General features: G+C 45.7%; 1 protein-coding gene across 1 annotated transcript; it reads right to left on the bottom strand.

Annotated features, from left to right (window-relative positions):
• Window positions 1-781: 781 nt before the first annotated feature.
• Window positions 782-13,645, bottom strand: vcanb (versican b). Its single transcript, XM_087790911.1, has 16 exons — window positions 13,559-13,645; window positions 13,092-13,164; window positions 11,587-11,991; window positions 10,925-11,099; window positions 10,443-10,570; window positions 9,224-9,520; window positions 6,513-7,079; window positions 6,111-6,283; window positions 5,068-6,046; window positions 4,899-5,012; window positions 4,724-4,837; window positions 3,528-3,686; window positions 3,369-3,451; window positions 2,351-2,495; window positions 2,079-2,261; window positions 782-2,021 (listed from the first exon to the last, which is right to left on the bottom strand). The coding sequence occupies exons 2-16, from the start codon at window positions 13,153-13,155 to the stop codon at window positions 1,825-1,827; spliced, it is 3,783 nt and encodes a 1,260-aa protein (XP_087647037.1). The 5' UTR covers window positions 13,156-13,164; window positions 13,559-13,645; the 3' UTR covers window positions 782-1,824.
• Window positions 13,646-13,877: the final 232 nt, after the last annotated feature.

Here is a 13,877-nt window from a genome sequence, read left to right as displayed (position 1 = left end):
CAAATCACAGAGGAGCCCGAGAGGTCCCTACGAGTGTTGCGTCAGAATGTTCCGATTTTTACATCGACGGTGAGCAGACAGTTGTTTTACACAAATAATAACTAAAACTATAACCAAATAAATTAATCGCAAAATTGTTGAGTCTTTAATGAATCAGCAAATTACTTAAAGAATGTTTTTAATCATTTTAGTTACAACAATTTCTACATGAAAATACTACTACATAATATAATTAAACATATTCCTTTAAAACTTATATAATAATTTCATTAGGAAAAATGATGCTTTTCATACTAATTTAAATCTAAATAAAATGTTATTTCTTATTTTAAAATCATCCTTTATGTCTGTCCTGCAAGTTTACAATTAAAAACTATAGTAAACGTTGAATGCACTCGAATCTCAAATAATCAAAAATAATTCTCTTCTGTCATGTTGACTCTTGTGTTGTCTGTGGGTCAAGGTGACCCGAAAGGCCCGAAAACTAATGTGTTTTTGTAATCCCTTGTCTTGTCTCTGGTTCAAGGTGACGGACCTCCCTGGTTACCATAAATACATATGCAGTGGTAAAAGTAGTTCACCTTGACCCACAGACAACACAAGGAATACCACAAAGACATTTGTTTTCGGGCTTCGTGTCACCTTGACCTGAGATAACAACAACAGAAACACAACTAATGAGTAAAGAAAAAAAGTGTGTCAACAAAAATAAACATATCTTAAATTATATTAAACACACACTGAACTATAAGAGGAAATGAGGCTAAAACATTTACCTTTGAAAAATGTTTATTTGAAAAGTATTAAAGGAATAGAGCAACAAAATAGATATTTGTTCTAGTTATGTCTTTCACTTTTATTGCACAAATATTAAAATGTCCAAAGAGAACGTGTGAAGCTCGTCCGAAGGAAAACAAATATTTACACGTAAAAACATACAAAAATCACATTTAAAAAAACTCAATCTTTCACATTCAACGTTTGTTACAGGACAGATACCAGATCTGCACTTCCTGTTGCTGAAAGAATAAAAGCCCCGGACAGGAAGTTGCCAGATATCAAAATCACATTTGAACAATAAGTTAAGATTTGAATTCAAAAGAATCAAGTTACACATGTACTCCCCCCCCCCTACACCCTTGGAGAAAAGATACGAAAAACAGCATTTACAGGTTCAGAGTGGAAAATATAAAAACAGAACGTGAAAAGCTGAAAGCTTTTATTTTGAAAATGAATCAAAAGTTTAGCTTAAAGTAAATTGTCTATTGGGACGTTTCTGAGCTGCAGCTTCATGAGCGTTACATGTTTATCGTTAGATCAACAGGAGACAGTCTTGAAGTTCACTGGAAAACATTTAACAAGGATTCCAACTTCAAAGTTGACTTGAAAGTTTAACCGCCACAAAGTTTGTGATGAAACTGCAGCTCAAAACATGAGAGTCTGAGATGAAATGTGTCCGATTTAGGTCTCCATCGAGAACGTCAGTTGTGCGTTATCATTGTACATCAAAACCCTTCAAAAATAAGAGCTCACAGCAATCCTCTTCTTTTACAGTAAACTTGTTAACATGATGAACGTCCACCAGCTGTCGCTCTTTCATCGGATCCTAATTCAAGAAGACTCAGACTTTTACTGTTTCAGTTCAGTCTGACGCCAACACCCGGGCGTCCATGTTGTCTTCACGGTCGGCCAGGAGGGAACGAGCGAGCACCAGTGACAGGAACCTTAGAGTTCAGAAAGAAAAAGTAGAGAAGACGTCATTTTCTGAATGGTTGTTTGCTAGCTTAGCCACTACGTCGGACGACCACGGGTGGCGCTGAAGAGCTAGCTCATGTCGCGCTGCCGTTTCTCCCTCTGATGGAGAGTCTCCCGGGAATCCTGACGCGTGTGATGAAGCTGGGACTCGGGAGTCTGCTGCCGTCGGCCGCCATGATGGACGTGCTCGCGGTGGCGCCGCCGCTGACGCTCGCCGCTCTGCTCCTGGCGAAGCCGCGCCGAGGTCGGCCTGTGGAAGGTGGAGGCTGCGGAGGGAACGGCGTTAGCGTGGACCCGGCTCTCCTGGAAGACGTGGTACCTACGGGGGATGCAGGTCACTCGGGGCAGGTCCCACTCGCCGTCGGCACGGCAGCGTATGGTGGGAGAGTGTCGCTGGATGAACCCGGGTTTGCAGTGATATCGCACCAGCGAGTTGATCTCGTAGCGCACCTTAGAGGCGCCGAACACTCGGGCGTCCCTCACCACCGGCGGCTGGTCACATGACACTTAAGACCGGATGGAACAGGTGAGTCAATAGGGAAGGACACCGTGAGGTCACTAGGGCGCCCCCTGCTGGCGGGGGCTGCGACTTTACCTGTGCCCTTCTTGCAGGTGAAGGTCAGGTGGTAGTTGCAGGGCACGTCGTTCCAGCGGCCGTTCTCGTGCCAGATCAGAACCACGCAGTCCTCGCCGGACTGGAAGAAGCTGTCGGGCTGGTTGGGCCTCCAGTGGTCGTATTGCTGCGGGAACATGGACTCGTCATCAAGAGTCCTCGAATCACTCACTTGTGTGCATGTTACATTTCAACCAGCAGAGGGCAGCAGATGTATGTTGTTGCATGTCAGTCAAATACACTGAGGCGTGTTTGGTTTAGTGGTGTAAGAAAATATTGATTCAATTAAGTATCGCATACATTTTTTTCACGAAACTGTAACAGTATAGATTTTTATTTCATTGTTTACTTTATGGTTTATACTTCAATAAAGAATGTGTATATATGAAAAAAATATTTTCAATTACAGTTAACCATTGTAATTGAAAATATTTTGAGAAGAGTTGGATCATTTTTGTGTTGTAATATAAACCTCCGGTCACTAGATGGCAGTCAATAGTCCTCCGCAGCTAAAGGAACAAAGAAATTCTGCGACATCCTTGTGATGACTGAGGACGAGAGGATACAGTAGACTCCAGCAGCTTTTAAAGCTGAAGTTTGGACATATTTTGGTTTCAAGTACTCGACAATACTACAATCCTTGTTACTACAGTATCAAAATACATCCTAAGCTTTGGAACGATCTTCCTCTCTCTTTGCGCTTGATGGATCTACTGACTCCTTCAAGAAACATCTTAAGACGTTTTTATTTGTTCAGGCTTTTCCTTGATTTTCTGGAACTCCTGTTGTGTTATCAGTTTTATCTTGATCTTTAAAGTATATACTTTATTGAATATTGTTTTGATTGTTTAAGCACTTTGTGACCCTGGTCTGGAAAAGCGCTATACAAATAAAAATGACTTACTTACTTACATCGCCCGATTATTTTGCAAATACACACACCAAGCTAAGTGTGTGTTTTCTGTTAGTCGCCGTGGGTCATGTGACCAGCAGGACTCACCATCAGACTGCCGTCGCTCCATCTGAAGTCTCTCTCGAACATCTTGTCGTTGAGTCCGATCCACTGGTAGTCGCTTCCCAGACCTGCGGAGACGAACGAGACACGCGTGAGCAGGACGTCCGTCAGCGACATCATCGGTGACATCATCGGTGGACTGACGGTTGACGAACAGCTGCTCCTCCTCTGACAGCACGCTGGTCAGGTGACCTCCGTGCAGGCGACACTCGCGCTCCGCCGCGTCCCACGTCCTGCGGTGCGTGAAGTGACGGTAGCAGTGCGACTGGAACTTCAGCCAGTTGACGCCGCACACCTCCGTGTCTGCACGACAAACACAACAACACCTCACTGATGTGACAACACACAACATAGGTGAGACTAGCAAAGAAACTCACACACTCACACACAGTACATGCATGCACTTGCAAACACACACAACAACAGAAATAAACACACGCACTCTAACACACACATGAACACATACACAAATGGAAACATACACATACTTGAACACAACTGTATACAATTTATAACACATATAACCGATATACATTCACAGACATTAACACACAAAAAGCAAAACACACACATTCCTAAAAACATTAACGTACAATTACACTTCCTAAAAACACACACACTCAAACTTTTGTAAACACACACTCACAGGCACACCTACACACTCAAGCCTGTACAACACACACTCAAACACCCATATAGACATAAACACACACATACTTAAATACATATAAATACAATTACACACACACACACATTTATACACATTTTTACACAGTACACATACAAACTCTAACACACATTTATACATGCACTTGCACTCGCACACACTTAAACACAGACATAAACACACACACAAAAGGAAACTTACACATACTTGAAGACTGTATACAGTTTATAACACAAATACACTCACACACAGCCAGACATGAATACACACACAGCGAAACAAACACATTCCTAAAGACATTGACGTACAATAACACAGTTATATTAAAAAGTTAAACCCTTCATCTGTACACACAAACATACTGTGTACAACACACACCAGAAATAAACACACATACTTGAATACACATACATTTAATTAGACACACACACATTTGTACACATTTATACACAGTACACGTACAAACTCTTACACACAAATGTCGACAAACACACACACTATCCATACACACCCACCTGTACACACACACACACACACACACACACACACACACACACACACACAAACACACATACCTGCAGGCGCACAGCTGTGGGGTCAGGTGAGTTAATGAGTGGGAGATGAGTGACAGCAGCATCAGGTTACTCACCCTGTCAGGAGGTTCTGGACTCACCTTGTTCACAGAGTCTCCCCGAGTAGCTGGGCAGACAGACGCAGCTGAAGGAGCCGACCCGGTCCAGACAGGTGGCGCCGTTGAGACACGGGTCCGACCGGCACTCGTCCACGTCTGCAGACGACAAGACAGATGTGACGCCGGGTCTGCCAGCAGAGGGCAGGCGTGAGCTCACCTGTCTCACAGTAACGACCAGAGAACCCGGGCGCACACGCGCACGCGACCTCTGACCCCCGCAGGACACACGAGCCTCCGTTCTGACACAAGCCCGGCGAGCAGGACAGAAGATCTGAGACGACAAGACGGTCAAAAGAGGAGACAGGAAGTGGGACTCGGACTCGCACCTCTCAGGTCTGCCGTGTTGACGAGGAAAACCGGGTCGCTGCTGATCTCTGGTTCCTGTGTGGGTCTCTGAGAGTCCAGCAGGTCTGGGACCAGTTCTCTGTTGTAGTCCAGGGATGCGTTCTCCAACAGCAGTGTGGACGCCGGGTCAGGCTGCAGCGCCCACTGAGGGACGGACCTGGTACTGTCGTTGTGGTCAAAGGTGTACAGCGGGGTCTGAGGGGTGCCTGTGGAGGGTCCTTCATGGACATCTGTGGAGTATCTGGTGGGTCCGAGTCCAGAGGTCGACTCTATAAAGTCCACAGTGGGCTCAGTAAAAGTCACAGATGCCATGTCTGGACCTGCCGTGACCCCCATTGGAACAGGACCGCTCCCGGAAACTTGGCCCGACAGCTGGTCAGCCTGAGCTGAACCCAGGACCTGTGTGGTCCCTGCTGCTGACGGCGGGGGGGCAGAAGGAAACGGGCCGGTGCCACTGGCCTCTCCCGAGTCGGGCTCTTGTCCTGAAGTTTCCTCTTCGTCAGACGCAGAACCCTCCAAGTCTAAAGTCGGCATGGTGTTCACCGGCGAGAAGGAAGCTGGACTCGCTGTCGGGGCGTCGGTTCCGCCAAGTTCAGTCTCGTCGGTCATCACTCTGGATGGTACCTTAGTGGCCCGTGTTGGATCGGAGTATCCTGTAGAACTTTCGCCTGGACCCACAGAACCGCCAGAAATCCTTCTGCTGGAGTCACCCGGACTGAGGACCAGATTAGGGGGTGTCGAAGGTCTTGTTGTGGAGGTCTGGTCCAGTTCATTTAGCAGGTCCAGCTGTGAGGGCTCAGTGCCTGAGGCCTGGTCCGTTGGAGGCTCCTCCGTCTGGATCTCGACTGCGCTGAATTCAAAGGCGACCTCATCCACCGCTCCGTCCTCAACCTGGACCGGCGTGGCCGTCTCAAACTGGTCCCCCCGGGCCTCCTCTGGCAGGTCCACCTGGAACGCCACCTGAGAGATGGATGAAAGAACATGAGAACGTTTCGTCCCTGATCCTCATCAGAGGGACACAAACCTGGTGACTCTCGTTGGGGTCCGTAGGCGGCAGGTGTATGGGGGTCGGGTCGAGAGGGTCGGCGATGCCGTGGACCGCGGCGAGCTGGGACAGGTCTGTGATCTGAGGGAAGTGGATATGTTGACCCTCCAGACCGCTGATGGGCTGGTTCAGAAGATCCAGGATCCGGTCCACTACAGGAGACACAGCGGAAGCATCAGAGGGTGCCCCCTGCTGGTGGGCAGGAAGTGTGTTTGCGTGTCCACTCGCCAATTATGAGCAGACAGGAAGTAAAACAATCTCTAAATAACTAAATAATGAATAAGTAGAAGTATCTCAGTGTGATGTCATCAGCCGGCGACAGGATTACACCGTTGACACCATGTGTTGATGTTTGTTGGTCAGTAGCGACTCGCGACTCACCGGACTGGTTCTGGTCGTGGACGTTGACGATGATGACGTGGAACGGCGGTTTGACGGACGACTCGTCCCCTGAAGGCTCGGCCCCGGACTGGTGGATCTGGATCAAAGTTCCCTGTGTGGAGTCCTCTTTGAAGACCAGCGCCGGCTGTTGTGGGTCATCGATGGGAAGACCCGGTTCTGGTGTCACCACCGAAAGCAGGTCCGGTCTGATGGTGACATGGTCCGGTGCCTGGTCCGGGGTCGGCAAAACTTCTGTCAAAATTGACTCACATGGGTGAGACTCGATGTCCAGAATAGCAGGCTGCCCTCTGGTGGTGGGCAGGGGGGGTAGCAGCATGGGCAGTAGCGTGTCCCCCCGACCAGGAACCGACTCCACCATGCTCGAGTCAAAGTCCGGAGCCTCGTAGTCCACATAGAGTGTTGACTGAACCGGGTCCGGAATCCTGGGTCCGGGGGTGGACACGACCGGATGTCTAGTCTGGACCTGAGCAACTTCTGGGACGAGCGGGGACTCAGGTGTTGGGGTGGTGACCGGGTCCAGAACAGGGGTTGGCGTCGGTGGGTGAGCTGAGGAGGACAAACAAACAAGTCCATGAGTAGACAATGTTGTCAAACAACACATCAAGAGAACACAACGTAACAACAACTAACTAAAAAGACACGTCATGACGACAAACGACACAAGAACGACTCATCACATGTCAGAGTAAAGACTGTGAGCACGACCACATGTTTTTGGCACAAATGTAACCTCGTACAAAGTCATGATAAACCACAATTCATACAACCACACAATCACACATAACTACACAGCCACACGTAAATAATTTCTAAAACTCGACATAACTACTCAACAACACAACGCATTTCAATACAATGACACACAACTACCCAACTCATTTCTACACAAAACACAATGACACATATAACACACAAATACAACTCTTCTATACAACTAACTTCTATACGACCACACCTAACTACACAACGACACACAACAACACAACTTATCTCTATACAACCACATAACCTACCTCTATACAACCATACCTAACTACACAACGACACACAACAATACAACTTATCTCTATACAACCACATAACCTACCTCTATACAACCATACCTTACTACACAACAACACACAACAACACAACTTATCTCTATACAACCACATAACCTACCTCTATACAACCATACCTAACTACACAACGACACACAACAACACAACTTATCTCTATACAACCACATAACCTACCACTATACAACCATACCTAACTACACAACAACACACAACAACACAACTCTTTTTATTTTAACCACACATGCTTAAAAACTATACAACGACACACAACAACACAACTCAGTTCTATACAACCACACATAACTGCACAACAAAACTACTAATTTCCATACAACCACACAATCGTACACAACAACATGATTGCATTTTGCGTGTTCTGAGAAAATACACTTTGAGTGACAGAAGGAGAGAAGAATCTACAGTAAAAGCTCACGACTATAAAAGGAGAAAACACCAGCCACATGACCACTGGTTTACGAGCTGATGCCGACTTTTACTGAGTGTCCCTGAACCTATCGTCGCTAGTTTACTTTAGACTGGTACACACTAACACCACAAGGCTGAAGTGCTCTTGAGCCTCACAAACCGCAACATATCTTCAAACACACAAAGACACACACAAGGTCTCGTACAGCACGACTGTGACACCCATGCTCTCACACACACACACACACACACACACACGGTTCCATTCTGATGATGTCATCACACTGTAACTCTCCTCCACCCAGCTCATGAGGCCCTATGACATCATCAGTGGGCGTATCCAGCAACTGACCGGGTCACATCTGATCAGAGTTCTGCAAGTGTTTGGTTCCAGTTCTTGTGTAGAGAGTCACGGCAACACAACGTTTCTGAAGAATTCAGCCGACGGTCATGTGACCGAGTCAGTGACGCATTCATTGACCCACTTGAATCAATGTCTTCATGTTGGAGCAACAAGAATGTTGTAGATGTCTGTGTATGCGTGTGTGTATACATGTGAGTATTTTTGCATGTGATATTGTGTGTGTGTGTCTATGAATGAAGTTTGTATGCATGAGTGTAGAAATTTGTGTTTTTAGTGTTATTTAATGCACGTGTGTAAATGTGTGTGTATGCATAACTGTAAATGTGTGTGTATGCATGATTGTAAACGTGTGTGTATGCATAGTTGTAAATGTGTGTGTATGCATATTTGTAAATGTGTGTGTATCCATGTTTGTAAACGTGTGTGTATGCATTGTTGTAAACGTGTGTGTATGCATGATTGTAAACGTGTGTGTATGCATAGTTGTAAATGTGTGTATGTATATTTGTAAACATGTGTGTATGCATAGTTGTAAATGTGTTTGTATGCATGTTTTTAAACGTGTGTGTATGCATGTGTTAATGTGTGTATGTATATTTGTAAATGTATGTGTATGCATTTTTGTAAATGAGTTGGTATGCAAATTAGTTAATGTGTGTATGTCTATTTGTAAATGTGTGTGTATGCATAGTTGTAAATGTGTGTGTATGCATGTTTGTAAACGTGTGTGTATGCATAGTTGTAAATGTGTTTATATGCATGTTTGTAAATGAATGTTTGTGTATTTGTATGCATATTTGCAAATATGTTTGTTTATGTCTTTTGTGTGACTGAGTCACCTTTGTAACAGAAGGCTCCGTGGTGCTCCTGTGGGTCGGGGTATCCAGTCTGGTTGTCGTACTTGTAGAGAGTGCGTACCCCCAGCAGGCCCCGCCCACACGCGGGTCTGGGCAGGTTGATTGGATACCTCACGCTGCCGTCCGACAACCAGCCGAAGTCACATCGGTTCAGACCCGCCCTCCAGGCCGCGAACAGCTGACCCGGTGATGCTAGAACTGCATCCTGGTCCTCACAGTGGACTCGAGCCTCTTGCAACGTCAGCTTGTTGGACAGAGACGCCGGATAGAAGACCTCTCCTGAACACACACACATCCCCATATAGTTACACACATTGATAGAGCTAAATACACACATTAATATATTCATACACACTTTAGTACAGCTATACATTCAAGCGCACACACAGACTTTGATACAACTACACAAACCCACACACGCGTAAATACAATACTGAACACACACACACAAGTACAGCTACATGCGTACACACACGCTAATACAACTACACAACTGTTAATAACTACACTAGTAATAATTAATAAGGTATACAAACAAACACACACATGTAAATTAAGTAATAAACTCACAGAGGTTAATACAGCTACACACAAAAACACACAGCACAGACAACAATTAATACAGCTACACACACAGAACATAATATTGCAAAATACACACGTAAATACAGTCATGAAAAGACACACACACCACAAACACACACCTTAATAAAGTTGCACACAAACATGTTAATAAAATGATACATATAAGTTATAAGTTGTACACACCCGAGTACGTAAAGCTATAAAAACAAACACAATTGTTAATACAGTCATAAACACACACACGTTACCACAACTACACACACACCACAGACGCACAAACGCTTATACAGTTAAAGACACACTGTCAATACGATCATTAACACAAACATATGCTAATACAGCTAGATGTGTACACAGAGACACACCACAGACATACACACACGTTAATACAAGTACACACTTTGATATATTTACAAACATTTATAAAGGTATACAGACACACAAGTAACAACAGCTACACAAACGTACATTAATGCATCTACACAGATGTTGAAACAGTCACATACACACTTATGATAACAGATAACACACTTCCAAAGACTGCCTGAAGGGGGCGACAGAACACACATAGCCAACTCTCTCCAAGAGGTTCTGATCCAAATGAAGGTGAAAGTACCGTCCAGTCGCTCCACGTAGCAGTACACGTCGTACTTCTCTGCAGGGTCTCTGACTCCGTACGTCCTCACACCGGGTCTTCCCCTCAAGTCCCCTGAGCAGCCGGGCCGTGGTACCGTGATCGGATACCTGGAGGAGACGGATTCGGGGTCAGAGATTCTCTGAAGGTCCACAGAGACCAGGCGGGTCGGGTCCAGAAGGACGAGCCAGATGTTCCGTGTCCAGCAACAGTCTCGGCATTTCACAGTGATAACGTCGTCGCTGCTGCAGCGAGGCCTCAGAGTTCTGACCCGAATCTGTTCCGACCCGATCCACCTCTATTTCATGTATGACTCATTTACATGTACTATAAGAGGACTGGATCAGCAGGAACCAGGAAACCGGATAAAGTACTGACACTGATACGTCTGCAGTTCTCTTGTCAGTACTTCAACTACACCAGTGATCGACTATTACTACAGTAATACTACGGATGGTACTCACCGGGCCGTCTGGTCCGACAGCCATCCAGCGTCACACTGGTCCAGACCGTCCTCGAAGGCAGCGTTCAGCTGCTCTGGCGTGGCGATGGTCGCGTCTGCTGCCCGACACGCAGCCACTGCGGCGCCGAAGTCCAGGGTGTAGCGGTCGATCCGGGCCCGGTAGTGGAACACGACTCCTGCAAACAGAACCAGGCAAGACATTTAAGCTGATGGCAACAAAAGAAGTTGAAATAGAAACAGTTACAGTCGTAGTAGAAGTTGTAGTAGTTTAAGTAGTCGTCAGGGTTCACTTGGCTCTTTAGAACCAGGTCCTGGACTCTGGCATCCTGGTCCAAATGAGTCCAGTCTTCATCTTCTGATTCATCTCAGCATCTCAATGCGCTGGTCCTAGTCCGCGGGATTAACCTCTGAACCCAATTTGGTTTGCATAGAGAGTCTACAGGACTATTGTGGCCAGAAGAGGTAGACCTGGTACAGGGTCTCGGGTGGTGAGGGGCAGGAGACCACTGCTGGTCTGACGGAAGGCGGAAAGTAGGAGGTCATAATGTTTTGGCTGGGATACGGATTCTGGAGTCAAATGAAGCTGAATAAGTCCGAACTCGTCCTGGGACGCGGTCTGAAGAAGTCTAGGTTCTGTGCTATAAATGGTACGCCTGGACTCACCGATAACCTTGAGGTGGGCCAGGTCCTGCACGTCCTCGATCCCATGCATCACCTCACAGCGGTAGAGTCCAGCATCACTGGCCCGGAGCCTCACCAGGGTCAGGGAAGCGTCGCCCACGGACAGCGGGTGACTTGGCACCGACACGCGGCCCTGGTAATTCGGAGACACCTTGACCATGCTGCCATGAGCCACCAGGACCACACTCTCCCCTGCTGCCTCCAACTTCGTCCACTTGATCCTCAACTGGTCCTGTGGGTCGTCCCCGAGGACTCCACTTGGGGGCGGTACGGGGGTGTCCGTGGGGGGTTGGGTCGCATCGATGTTGAAGAAACAAGGAATCTCCACTTTTCCCGCCAGGGACCCGACGACTGGCCTATCGTCCTCCATCTGCATACTATGAAAGACTGGAACACCAAGACCTGGACCTCAGTCCTCTTTCCACAGAATCACCTTCAACATTAATCAGCAGCTAACGTTGATGCTAACATCGTAATATTCCTACATTTATTTACCGTAAGTTACGTCCAAATCTCTTGGATGGCATAGAAAATAAAAGTCGTATAAAACAGCGAAAGTGTGTACACAACATTGTGTACTACCTTGGTCAAGACAAGTATTTTCTGGTTTAAAAACTAAGAGCTGTTAAAACAGTAGCCGTTAGCTAGCAGATGCTATTCAGTCATCATGCTAATCATCTTTTAATTTGGAAGGCGTAGTTTGTAGAATGTTGTATTTAAAATAAATATATATATATATAATGAGGTTGTAAACTAGGAGCTGCAGTTTCCGCCACACCCAATATCACCGCGAGAAACTTTGACTTACGGAAGAATTAACTTCACAGCAGCCATGTTTGTTTGTGGCTAATTAGCAAACATTAGCGCTAGTGCATAACGCGACGGTGTGAACTAGCATTCTGTGAGCGTGACGATGAGCTTTACGACACCACCGTGGAGGTCTGTCATCTGTACCATTCTTTTGAAGTTCCAATGACTAAATCACAAAGGGAAATTCGTTGTTTGGAGTCAAGATGGCCGACGACTTTACAACATGTGACGAACAAAGTCGTATTCGAGGAGAAACTGATGAATCTTGAAAAGAGCTTCGTCACGAATCAGGTTGTTGATGTTTGACTAGACTGTGGTTACCATGACGACAGTGGTCGGATGCTGGAGGTCAGATTGAGGTCATGTACTCAAAAGTCTTGGACCCTCAGGAGTGACGTTTAGAAATATTGAAATATTATTTATTCATACACACTTTATTGATATATAAAGCATAAAATAAGTTTGATAAATAATAAAATATGATTTGAAAGACATTAAATATAAAATAAATAATGTTGAATATAGATATCAGGAAAAACATTGCGATATTTAAGTGCATTGATATTTTCTTACATCCCTCAGTGACTCATTTAATACATCTATGAAATTCTTCCAATGAACACTTTCTCTTGCTGACAATAATGATGACAAATAAAACAAATAAAACAAACACTCACCTAGTGGACGCGCCGAACAAAAACACACCAGCCCAACAAGTCGAGCGAGGTGGAGGAGAATCATCGCACAACTCTGGCAGGAGAGTAACCACAAGATCAGCTGACGTACAACTCAACGTCACTTTCACCGTGACGACTCGTAGTGATGATGACATCACCCGTCTCAGCCAATCAGCAGGAGCGTGACCAAGAAGTTTCTTTTTTATTTAATGACAAACACATGTTCAGTTACACTGACAGTGCCCTTTTTTTACATATGACATTTCTTATTTTTAATTAACAAAATGTGGTGACAAAAAAAGGAAAGATAAGAAATGTTAGAAAATAAAATCCTGATTAATGTTTAGATCATCTCCTGACATGTTGTTGTGTCTCACACAAAATAAACAACAGTAACACAATGACTTTGTCACATTCAACAAATCTTGAGTCTCGCAGTCGAGTCAGAGATGAATCTACAAACTCACCTGTGGAAGAAAAAACTCTGAAGATAACTGAAGTCCAGGCTTGAGCTGGAAGTTCCTCAGAAGACGCACTCTCTGCTGCAAGTTCAAATCCACTTCACACCCGCTATTATGGAGGGGCGGGTGGGGGGGTGGAGGGTGGAGGGGAGGAGCGAGAGGAGGAGGAGGGGGGATCCCGTCTGAGACCCCGACACTACCTCCTCCCATGTTAACTCTTTCTCCTCTCGTCTGGAGTCCGACCAGAACCAGGAGAGGCTTCAACACACTAGAGTCAGGGATGAGGATCAGCACCTCCCAATGTCTCTGCTGCTGCCCCTGAATG

This window comes from Callionymus lyra, chromosome 5 (genome assembly GCF_982586985.1).
Source record: "Callionymus lyra chromosome 5, fCalLyr1.hap1.1, whole genome shotgun sequence".
Classification (NCBI taxonomy): domain Eukaryota; kingdom Metazoa; phylum Chordata; class Actinopteri; order Syngnathiformes; family Callionymidae; genus Callionymus; species Callionymus lyra.
This window is presented reverse-complemented; position numbering and strand designations above follow the sequence as displayed.